The following is a 12,477-nucleotide window of genomic DNA, read 5'->3' on the forward strand; positions in this document are numbered from 1 at the left end:
TGGGGCCTCTATCTCTATATATGGATCTTCAACGCTGTCGGTGCATACTTGACAGGGTAAGGCCAGAAATTTTCCTCACTGGCCTCACACGAGGGGAGTCGTTCTAGATTAAGAAAAAGTGCCCATCACTAATCACTAATTTGTGATTTTATAAATAATCATGTATGGATTGATGTGTTAGTGGAATATTAGTTAAATAAATTATCATTCAGTCACTCACTCACATATTTATTTTCATTAATTATTAAAAGGACACAGAAATTTATACACGGATTTGCCACATAACAATCTCTGTAATAATCGAAATCACAATAATAATAATAATAATTGCCACTTGCAAGAGAATTGATCAATCACTACAAAATACAAATGGTCGCTGCTCGTGCAGTCGTGCTCGGGGCTGCTGCCACTTTAGAAAATCAATTATATCCTCCTTATCCACTCCTCAAAATTAGCTGAATTCCGTAATCGTGAGAGATTTGTTCTTAATTTTTACATTAATCAACTGCTTCACATAACTGCCAACAATACCCACGCGCTTCAAGGACGCTGCATAAAATAATAACTAAGAGGTCATCAATTCCTTTCTGAGGATAAGGTCCCACGTCAGCAGGCCCCACCCCTTTTCCCCCCAACCCGACTCTTAATCCGGAGCGCGGTTCTCGCACGCGAATACGCTTACGTGTGTCGCGACCTAATCTTCTTTTTTTATCCTGAAAGTCAAAGATTGACAACTTTTTTACTCTTGCGTTAAGTTTCAATTTTTCTAATCTCTTATTGATTTATTTTGTCAAATCTCACCTGGTTGGTTTGGGAATTCAAGATGAAGCATAAATTGCTGTATTGACTGCAAGATTTAAAGAAAGAAACTGAAAGCATCGCGTCACTTTATCTCAGTTTCTCCAAGAATTTTCCTGAGAAACAAACAAATTGCGACCTATCAGAAAGCTACATTTGTGACTTCACGTTACATTCCTCTCCAATCACACACCGTTTTAGATAACAATAGTCAAGTTTATCCATTCGCCTCGTTTTAAGCAATTTTTTTTTTTTTCTTTTCCCTCCCAAAATTTCTCGAGAAAACGAAAAGAAATTGAATCAAACATGATGAGAAGACCACAGCAACACCACCACAACCACCAGGATCAGCAGTCGAGGGCCTTTTACGAGCTGTCAGCGCTAGTACTGAGCATCCTACGGTCGCCGCCGACTCCGATTCCGTACTCCGACCAGTCGCCATCAACGAGTAGGACGTCAGCGGCTCAGATCACGCCGGCGGGATTTGCTTCGCTGATGCTGGGGATATCTCTGGCCTTGATGCTGTGCGGATCGGTCACTTTCTTTATTGGATTCATGCTGATGCCGTGGGTTCTTGGTTTGGTTATGGTGTTTTACGTAGCCGGAGTTGTTTCAGCTATCTCTGTGTTAGGAAAATCGATTTTTTGTTACGCTATGTCCACGCCTTCTTCGCCTAGAAAGGATATTGCTGGTATGATTTTCATATAATTTATTAATAAAAGTTTTGACTATTGTGTTATTGGTTTGTTTGTTTGCTTCTGTGTTTCGTTGCTTTCCAGGAAAGAACAAAAGGGTAATAGTTAGTTATATGTATAATCTTGCGATCGTTTTGTTTGTCCTTGTTTTGGCCGGCTGTGTTGGAGATGGGAAATATTTTAATTAGAACTATGATGCTCTCTCTCTCTCGTAAAGATTGAATCTTGTTATGATATTTAACATTCACTCGATAGATTGAAAATTAATTACATTTTTTGTGGGTTTATTTATGTTCAGCTCATGTCAGGGGTCGAACCGTTAATTCTCTGTTCAATCTACAGGAGATTATTACAAAGCTTACAGAAAATGTGAAAAGGGGCTGAGGTGTTTGATGAGCGATCTCAACAAAATATAGAAGATAGGAAATTACTAGCGAATGGAATTTAAGAATCAGGGTTCCTGGTTTCTTATTGTGAATGCTTCTTTCATCTCTACAAGACAGAAGCTTTAGATCATTGTATGCCTATTACTTATCTTGTAGCCTACATTTAACGTCCGTCCTTATGGGAAAACCTCCATTCTATTCTGTACTTCATGGACAATCTTACATTTGTTGTGTTGATGATACATAAAGTCTTGATGGCATATCAGAGTCTAGATTTAGTAAGGAATAAGTTATTACCTCTTATATTTTGGAACATGTGGATGGTTTTAGGTTAATGGCTAATCGTATAGAAGGGTTTAGTGTTATAGCTTTTTTGGGTTATGCAGCATTGTTCTTGGGATAAATTCTTTAAAACGTATTAAATTGCCAGTTGGTTGATTTCCTTCAGTTCAAGTTGTGTTTTGAGTCTTCTGATAAGTAATTGAGTAAGTCAATTTCAGATGTATCATGTTTGGGTGAATTTGGTGCATCAACCTTGAACTTTGATTGTGGTTTGCTAAGTTTCCTACGTTGTTCAACCTCCTTTTTTTGCAGCCCCCACAACCCCGCCCCCCCCCCCCCCCCCCGCCGCCCCTCTAAGTACAATCTTCCTAGACCCTTGCCCATCATTAGAATTTATCAGTTAACATGTCATCATATATTGTAATTTTTTGGCCTTGGCAAATTCAGGACTGCTCAAGACTATTTCTGCATAATGCCTTCTGTGAAATGGCAGCTAGTTAGCTTAGAGGAAGTTGGCTGTTCAACTTAATATACCTGTTCACTTCTTCTACCGCACTCTTCTTTAAAAGATTAAAAGTTTATTACTCTGTTCAAGATTGACAATTAACTCATTTGTTTCAACAATTTTCCCCTGTTAACAGCATGGAAGCTTTTGTGAAGAGGGTAGGAGATTCAGAAATGTCGCTGAATCATGTAATGGAGAATTGAGCCGCAGCAGTACTCCAGTGAGTGGTGCTAATTGTAATCATCAACACAGAGGAGGAGAAGAATTGATTAAGATTTTGAAACGATCGATTATGCAGGATTTGTGGATAACTGTTTTTCTATATGTTATCGAATTATGTGGATATGTCTTCTTACTTGTTAAAGTAGAAATAGTAAATTGTCCAAGGATTCAAGTACTAATGTTTTACAATTTTCCCATTTGCCCAACAAAATGGTAGGGTTTGTGCCCGGTTTCTTTCATATATTCAATTTCTATTTACCCACGTCTACAGCCCCAGTGTAACCCGAACACTCGTTAACGCTTTAGCGTGTGTTATATTTTAATTGTCCGATTTTATCAAAGAGAGAAAAATTGTCCATTGATTCATTAGCTTTCTTCGCCTTAAAGGTTTTGGTTCCCTTAAGTCAGTTTGCAGAAGCAAAGCAACCAATCCCAAAAATCAATAAATGTTGAAATTTTTAGCGGTTGTGCAGGTCTGGCTTATCCGCACAGTTAGTGTAATTACAAAAAAAAAATATTTGCTGGTGCACAGTATTCTTCATTAAATTGAATGATGACGACGTCGTTTTAACTCGTAGTAATGGACGGCCGCGTGCACTCCGCATCTCGATGCTTATCATCGGGCCTACTTTTGGGCTTTATTGTGGGCCCTTTATCTCAATTGATAAAGTAACGCCATTATTTCAATCTTCCGAAAAATAAAAAACACGAGCACAATTACTTTTTGTTTTTAGTATTTTTTTTTTTTTTGCTTTTTTAATCAAATTCCATGCACACCGACGCAATAATGGAACCCCTTTTTCATTTTTTAGCACCGCCGCGGTGTTTCGTATGTGATCGATATCAAGAGTCGGGCGGTGTACACGCGCGGCGTCTTGTCTGCTTCTATAAATGTGAATTACAATACTAATTCAGATGCATATTAAAAGTTATTTTAAAATAATTTAGATAAGTTGAAGTATTTTTAAATAATTTATATATTTTCACTAGTGCCACTGGGCGGCGCTGTTTTGGATCAAGTTGAGTACACTCATCATGTTCGACTGCCGTAGAAACTTTTGGCTTTTTAGTTGCAATCATTTAGATGGAAATGGATGATACGGCATTATGCAATTGGTATGTCGTAGTCAGATGTTACGCGTAATCATCAATGCTGCGCACAAATGACAGGTGTCCATATCTATGAGGGCTTTCTTAATTCTCAGCAATACTCGTATATAAATCCGAAGATAATTCTTATTTTGCAAACAAATTATTGGCTAAATACATGCCAAAACTTAAAACATAATTTTTGTAATTTATAACATTGCAACACGTCAGATAATAAAGATACTGTATGGCTGCAAATTTTCCAAGTATCACACAAACTTCAATTATTTTCCTCTTTTTCATCCAAAGGCACAAACAAAGACAAAAAAATTATATAGTGCGGGAGAGTTGGTAATAATAGTGACAGGTGAAAGAAATACAAAAGACTAAAACAAAAGCAGAAATCATCAAGAATTGGGAGAGACAGTATACCAGAAAAACGAACACGGAAATCAAACGATAATTATCATCAATTCATCATCCGGTATGGATGTGAACGCCTATGGCGATGAGAAAGATGGTGACGAGGCCAAAGAAAATGATGGTGTGAACAAGAATGGATAGGCCACTTGTATGCATGTTGCCAAACTCGACCACCCTGTTTCTTCCCGGCAGCTGAAACAGCAATCCTGGACTCAACAGCACGAACAGCACCACTGCTATCACAACCGGCCCCCAATCCGCCATATTAATTTCTCTTTTACTAATTCTGCACCAACTCACTGCAATTCTTGTACCTCTTACTCTCTTAAAAGGTCAATTGGGAAGAAAGACAAAAGAGTGTGTGTGTCGTTTTATACAAGAAAAGAATCAAATCTAATGGCGGTATCAGTAAACAACAAGAAATCTTGTTCTTCCACTATATTACATCGTAATCGATACTCTTTTTCTTTCGACACATGCCAGCGGCAATGTGGTAACGTGGCGGTATCTTCTTTTGGTTTTTGCTAGCTGGTTTGCTATATATATTATACTTTACTACTGTTATTATAACATTAATCATCCAATTAAAAGAAGAAACCTGTTTTATACGTAACCCCATTTCTTCTTTTTTTTTCTCCTTTTTGTAACTCTAGGCTTGAAAGTTGAAAGGTGATGCTTAGGTTTATGTTTCTTCACTGGAAACGCACTTAAATGGAATATTTAGGTGCTGGTGGAAAGTGGAAAAAAAAAAAAATTTAACTGGATTACATATTCCTAGTTTATTAGTTACATAATTTGTGGATCGATTAGCAATGTAATGAGTCAAAGATGGTAGATGTCAATGTTTAGTTACATAATTCTAGTACATTAGTTACATTGCATCTCTTATTGAAAACCTCAAACTTAACTTCTGTTTAATCGTCAAGATTTTGTTTTATTATTATTATTAATATTTTGTTGTTAATACTCTAAGCTTTTGTGTGCTATACGCAATGTATAGTAATTTAGGGATTATTTGTGAAAAACTCGGAAGTATAACCAAAATTTGAGACTTTTGTATCAAAGACTAGAAGGTTTTTGTACTATCAGTACTGGAGAATGATAGGTAGCAGATCGATCTCTATGGAAGATTCATTAGCCTACCAATTAGTAAAGCCCACTCTTAACGGTGGAGAGTGAGATACAAGAACTAAAGGGATGTTTGAAGAAGAGCTCTAACTTATTGTTGTGTACCTTCATGACGGATATATTTATTGATGCAGAAATCTGGTATTGTCGTTATCTCGACTAGATAACTATGTCAACACTTAAATTTGTTTTGATGGGAGACGGTTCTGCTTCCACTTGCTTCCTTTGAGTAGATACGAACGTCCACGAACACTTCACTCTGACCTTACCTGCGATTACAAGGAAAAGTCAGGGGGGCGCCGGATGTTTTTCCAACAAAACCTTCCGATGTTCAAGTTAGTTATCGGGTTTCTGAAAAAACTTGTGCCGCAAATCTCCGTGGTTAATTATGACAATTCAAAGCAAAAATTTTAATTCCCCCAAGAAAGAAATAATTCAAGAAGAAAAGTTATAGAATTAGAGAGACAGAATTGTGCTTGTGCTTGGTTATGAGGCGGTTGAGAGGTTGTTACAGTAACCGTCTGGATGTGGGCATCGTGCTTGGTTTTCCAGGACAACTAGCTGGTCGACCTTTTGCCTAGTCTTTGTAAAGACCTGATCTTAGCTTCTCCTCGCAAGTTTCTTGACAGTCCTTGTGTATTCGAGCAGCTGACTACTGCGACTCTCCTTGTGAATTGCTTTGATAACGAGGAGGCCACAACCTGCTCAGGTGTATATCGGGCAGTAGTGTTTTAACCATCTAAACAAATATTATTTGTAAAGGTGTCTCTTGAACGCATTGAATTTCTACTTGTTCCACAATGTGATATGTTAGGTAGTTTATCAATGGAGTATTGTAATGAATTTTCCATAGATCGATCCTGATAGCTGTACATGTATTAGTTTGATGAAATGGAATATATGTATTTCCTTGTTTTAAAAAAAACTAATAGACAAGGTAAGGGGACTGGACACAGGAATCTAATCGATATATCTCGGATCACAGTTCTTTTTTTGGAATAATTTGTGTGGCTGTGGGCATTCTGGACTTCCCACACAGTTTCTTTGATTTAAGTTGCCCCTTTCCTAGCATGTGAACCAAGCACAATCGAATTAATACTCCTTTCATCATTTTTCGCGTGTAGAAAACCAATCCCCACCTACCGGTTAATTATTCTAGAAAATCATTCTACTAATAGAAAAACAGAGCGTTAAGAAAGCAGGGCTAATGACACCTGTGAATTTCCATGGCATAAATACATAATTTGAAAGAGAAAAGTGCTGAGTTTGGCAACATTCCAGCGGATAGTCTATCCGTGTGTTGGAAGAAAATGATCAAGTCCAGGATACCATCAAGAAACTTGTAGACAAAGTTCAAGGTCTATATGATGCATATATGTATATTAGTCAAATTTCAATAATTTTATTACTGAATTGCTCTGCTCTCTGTCAAAATCTCGACCAAATTGTCTCACACAAGCTGCTGCGCGAAACAAACAGGCATGTACTCATTCCTATATGTTGTGTCAAGATTTCTTCCATAACATGATACTACTTGCTATTTGATATGATCTATAGGTAACCAACAGACGTTTCATCTCGATTATACCTTATATTACGGGTTTTAAGAATCTCAGATGATGTCAAAAATTTACACGAGGCAGCATGAGAGTTCAATTCATTCTAATGTAATCATGAAGTAATTGAAGAAGCAACGTTATCCTAACCAAGCTAGTTCGCAGTAGCCAATATATAAGGTACATCTAATTAAATGGATCAGATGAAAATCACCCACCAAGATGTTCGTTGATGTACTAATACAATGAAAACCACACATAATCAGCCAAGTTTTTATCAAGATTCAAAATTAATAAGTTCAACAAAGTTACCACTAAATTCTACAAGCAACCAGCCGGCAGCTAATATGAAAACTACAAGCAATATGGCAGAAATGCTACATATGTCTCGCGTAGCCGACCCAAATTCGAAAAGTGCATGCTAATAACATCATCCAGATAATCTCTAGGCAATGCTTCTTTGAATACGTTTATGGAACGTAATAGCTTTTCCAGATTTAGACCCAGTGTCATCATTGTTATGGCAAAATTGTATTGCTTCCAAGTTCCCATGGAACGGAGTTGTGTTTGCATCTTAATTACAATCCCATTCTACATAAAGAGATTAGTTCCATTTTCATGATTATTCAAAGAACCCAAGCCAAAATGCACCCAATCTATATACCAAAATCATCCAAAGGCAATATTATTAATTAATGGCTACACCACTCACAAGCCCAGAAATAGCAAACAAGAAGAGTGCACAGATAGACAACTGGAGATAAAATAGAAGCCTCCCTGAATAATATTATTCCTCATCACTCGGTTACATCTTACATTAATTCAAAAAAGAACATGAAATACAAACAGAGAGCAGCTGCAATTGACTCAAATCAGAAATGCCGAAACACCCCGGACTGACGGAAATCACCATAATCGGGGACCTTAAAGCTATGTGTAATTAGTACATTACTGTTGATTAACCAAGGTACAAGTGAACCTTGACAGCAAGAAAAAAGACACAAACGAGAGCAAAATAGAGGAGGGAATGCACCATAATTGCTGCGCCACTTGTTTGAAAATTGCCAAACTCGACACACCTGTGTCGCCCTGGAACCTGAAACAACAGGCCTGGCGATAGCAGCACAAACAAGATCACTGCAACAAACACGGGGCCCCAATCCGACATGTTGTTTCTAATTCTTTGCTAGAACTAATGATTTGATTGATTGATTGATTATAGGGAATGGTGAGCAAAATAGCAGGCTTGAGTGTGGTTGCATATACACAACAAAAAGTAAGTACACACAGGATAAAGAGAATCTGAGTTGTGTGTTGTGTGTTGGGTTTTGTGTGGGTTGTGGGGCGGAGCTTAGGAGATGAAGTCACCGTGATTCATTCACTTCATTGTCATTGTCAGTGTGTTGGTTAGTTTTGACACGTGACTATCAGAATAACTTGCATGTTATGCTTACTGCTCATGCAAATCAACTGGGCATTGCTGATTGTCTTTACATCTTTCCCTTCTCTTTCAGTTTTTTTTTTAATTAATTAATAGTTGTACTTAGAATGTTTAATGTACAGGTATGTTGCTGTCTAAGAATAATGTACAAGTTTATTACAGTAATGTAGAATGTTTTGTGTACACGCAAATTTAAAGCCATGTTAGAAACTGAAACACCACCTGGTGGAAAGACATGACATGTGTTAGATATTATCTATATTTTTGGAACTTATCTATAGTGCAAATGTGATACCATACTACAGTTGCTTTCGGCCATTGAATCTAACCATGCATATTTTTGTTGTCTTTTTAATTTTTATATGATTGCAAATATGAAAACTAGTGTAAAATCACACTGGGCTCCAAATAGAAGAGAGGAACCTATGTGTAAAAACAGCTCTTGTTCAGATATTTATCAAACCCCATACCTATGTGTAAGGTATTAAAATAAAGCATGGACTTGAGGAACCTAATAAAGATAGATAACGTAAACAATTTTTTTTTTTGGGCATCAATTAACATGCATAATTTGTTAATTAATTGTTATACGCATAATGTATTCAGTAAGGTACTTATTCAGATTATATAATTTTTACATAACATGAGTAGATAGTGGTGAGATTATGATTATTAACGCGGTTACAGATGGATAAAGTTATTGAGCTCAAATTAATTATGAAATCCATAATTAATTATCATAATTTGAATTGATTATCACAAATTTCGAATCATCCAAGAAAATATTTAAGATAATACATTATGAAATAAGGAGAAACTGTAATCGACTCGAACTCTCAACTTTAAATTAAATATGAAGAATATTTAAATCCTTAAACGTTTTACTTTAATAATGAGGTGAGTAGTTAAGAATTGTTAAGCCAAAAAGTGTTTTTTTTTTCCAAAACTCTTAATATTTGATCAGCAATAATTGACATGATAAATATCGCAATCAGATTTATAATTAAAAAAGAAATTATCTATAAGAAACTCTGGATAAATTTGTTGATATTTTTTGTCAACAAGAATCTATTTTTGCCCCGTACTTTGCTCACATGACTTTTGTTTTTAGGATAATTTTTAGATACCTCCCCTGAGGTTTGACATATTTGTAGATAGATGGCGAATATGTGTTTATTAGTGTAAACTCCCCTACCGTTAGTTACTTTTCTGCTTGACTGTAAGTTCACATTTAAAATACAATATTGCCCTTGATAGCTTTTGGCATGCCTGACATGCCTCAAACCTTAATTAAAGCATCTACTCCAAAATCACCGCTACAAAATTTGACGAAACTACCCTCACGATGTATGTTATTTACAACTGTATCAAACAAATAATACAATAATTTTCCCTTAATTTAACATTTAAAATTTACAAATAAAACCAAATAAAAAGAAAAAAAATGAATGTTAAATTGTTGCCTTCCAAAGTCTTTCAATAGAATGCTAGAATGCTGGATGAATCAGACAAAAGCAAACTAATGAAAACTAACAGTAACCAATAGGTTCTAAAATGCAGTGGTGTGCACTTAATAGTAGCCACACTACAAACAAACAAATTAAGATTCAATCCCACCAAAGTAATCGATAGCTTATTTTAATCCACCACGGGTCTAGTGCCGTAACTACAGTACTAACAAACATAATATTCCACTCAAATATGAATTCAATTGAATTTAGCACAACTGAGAAGTGAAGCTTAAATTGAATATAAAACCAAATATTGCATTTTAGTATCAAATAATTTAAACAGTATTAGTTATAGCCAGAATTAACAACATTCACAAAGCAGGCAATATAGCTGCACACAATAGGCTCCTCGCAACTCATTTCCAATCTGTAGGAATAGCAAGCTTGCGATATTACTTGTCTTTGGCAACATGAATTTTTCATATACAAAAAAATCAAAATAAGAAAAAACTCAAACCTATGCATAGTCTGAGAAGAAGATGATCTATCCGCCTATCTATTTTTGCCTATCAAAATGTGTTATATCACCAAATCAATCCCTTCAAATATCAGTTGGTAGGATTAGATTATGCTTAAATGCTTTGGTTGTCAATGCACCTTTAGTTGATCTGCTTCATTGCTGGATGCTATGGGTCAAGTGGTTTCATTCTTGGGTAAGCTATCTTGGTTTCTAGAAGCAAAAAAACAAACAATCAAAATGAAAAACGATATTAAACATAAACCAATGGTTACTGACTACATTTAAAAAAAAAAACTAATGTGAATTGAAATTAAAATCTCAGCATTATCACAGGCGTTGGACTAGCACAGGACAATCTTTGCAGCTATACCACTTTCAAGATGCTGGGAACTACAACTTACACATCCATCAACACTTGTGACACAATCCACAACATATATAAGCAATGAATGAAGTTATGCTCTACAGAGCAATGTATGATGCACAAAATCTTTATCAAATACAGGCAAAAAAAATAAATAGAAAACTCCACAAAAATTTCAAGATTAGGCAAATTAAAAGAAAATCAAATAGAAAACTCCACATCGTGGTGTCTTAGGTGAAAGGCAGCTTAAAATTGTTTGCATGCATCATCATCAACTAACATTAAACCCACTTTAACTCATAAAAGTTCGGCATCAATTAGTCTACTTGTGTAACAATTTTGAAGGTAGTGCTCTTCAAATACATTAGGAGCATCACTAGACATAAAAATAAAACTAAGAATAAAAAATTCAATTTTTTAACCCATCTAAGTTGAAATCAAGCTCTGATTTAGCACCAACATCAAACCCATTTAATCCATCGTCAGTTAAGCTTCAGGAAAATCACAGCTTAATAAACTCACCAACTTCTTTTTCTTTCCCCTCCCCCCTCCCAAAAAAAAAAATTAGGTTTCTTCACAGTAAATAAACCCACAACAAATACTCGGACACGACCAACTATTAAAAAATGCATTCTACATTTTTTAGTAAAGGCAGCATAAATGCACTCCAAATGAACCCAAACAAGACTTGAATTCGACACTGACCTGTTATAATTGGCTTCCCCAAAACAATCCGAAGGTATAAGACGCTGACAAAATTCAGATCAAAACACAAGGTGCGGTGGCTATTGTTCCTTTACTTCACGTAAAGATTGAGCACTAGACTGGTTTGCATATGACAAAGGTTTCGATTTGATTCTAACACAGAGCTGTACACGGAACTTGAAGAAAGAGAAATAGGAAGCTTGAAAGAAAGAAAAATATATATATTGAAAATCCAACCAGGGGCATTTTTGTATTTATAATGTCAACTAACAGTCAAGCACGAAATTAACTGACGGCAGGGAGTTTTTCACTAATAAACGAATCTTCGCCATCTAAGTGCAACAAGCCCAAAACTTAGGGGAGGAAACTAAAAATTACCCTTAAACATTTTACTTTAATAATGAGGTGAGTAGTTAAGAATTGTTAAGCCAAAAGGTGTTTTTTTTTTTTCCAAAACTCTTAATATTTGATCAACAATAATTGACATGATAAATATCGCAATCAGAATTATAATTAAAAAAGAAATTATCTATAAGAAACTCTGGATAAATTTGTTGATATTTTTTGTCAACAAAGAATCTATTTTTGCCCCGTACTTTGCTCACATGACTTTTGTTTTTATTACAAAGGAAAAGAGGTCAGAGACATAACAAGTGGCATGAAGACACTGGCGCCATTTGTAGTATGTGATGCACCAACGGTAAATTTGTTGCGATAGATATATATCCCAACAACTAAATTGAATGGCATTGATAAATAGAGTTAAAGACTTAAACGCCCACACAGAATCGTCGTCTTTACTCTTCAGATGGTGAGTACAGAGTACCCTCTCAAATGTTCTCTATGGACACGGCAGCCCGTCTCTGTCAACTTGTGCAAAAGCTATTGACGGCCTTTTTTTTTTTTTTTTTT

At 35.8% G+C, this 12,477-nt stretch overlaps 3 protein-coding genes across 6 annotated transcripts; 1 reads left to right on the top strand and 2 right to left on the bottom strand.

Moving 5' to 3' along the window:
* Positions 1 to 727: 727 nt before the first annotated feature.
* LOC102617791 (uncharacterized) lies at positions 728 to 3,150 on the top strand. Of its 4 annotated transcripts, none has more exons than XR_001508672.3 (3): positions 728 to 1,489; positions 1,792 to 2,011; positions 2,803 to 3,150. XR_001508672.3 is itself a non-coding variant. In XM_006484075.3 (2 exons), exons 1-2 carry the CDS (start codon positions 1,105 to 1,107, stop codon positions 1,875 to 1,877), a joined length of 471 nt encoding a protein of 156 aa, XP_006484138.1. In that variant the 5' UTR covers positions 728 to 1,104; the 3' UTR covers positions 1,878 to 2,326. The 4 variants fall into 4 exon arrangements, 2 of the variants coding, with proteins under 2 accessions (XP_006484138.1, XP_006484140.1); XR_371201.4 differs by having other exon boundaries at positions 730 to 1,489; positions 1,836 to 2,011; XM_006484075.3 differs by lacking the exon at positions 2,803 to 3,150 and having other exon boundaries at positions 1,792 to 2,326.
* Positions 3,151 to 4,209: 1,059 nt separating this feature from the next.
* Positions 4,210 to 4,791, bottom strand: LOC102617509 (hypothetical protein). Its single transcript, XM_006484074.4, has one exon. It carries the CDS (start codon positions 4,662 to 4,664, stop codon positions 4,455 to 4,457), a length of 210 nt encoding a protein of 69 aa, XP_006484137.1. The 5' UTR covers positions 4,665 to 4,791; the 3' UTR covers positions 4,210 to 4,454.
* Positions 4,792 to 7,745: 2,954 nt separating this feature from the next.
* On the bottom strand, positions 7,746 to 8,601 carry LOC102617214 (hypothetical protein). Its single transcript, XM_006484073.4, has one exon. The coding sequence runs from the start codon at positions 8,250 to 8,252 to the stop codon at positions 8,043 to 8,045; it is 210 nt and encodes a 69-aa protein (XP_006484136.1). The 5' UTR covers positions 8,253 to 8,601; the 3' UTR covers positions 7,746 to 8,042.
* Positions 8,602 to 12,477: the final 3,876 nt, after the last annotated feature.

Source organism: Citrus sinensis, chromosome 4 (assembly GCF_022201045.2).
Source record: "Citrus sinensis cultivar Valencia sweet orange chromosome 4, DVS_A1.0, whole genome shotgun sequence".
Taxonomy (NCBI): domain Eukaryota; kingdom Viridiplantae; phylum Streptophyta; class Magnoliopsida; order Sapindales; family Rutaceae; genus Citrus; species Citrus sinensis.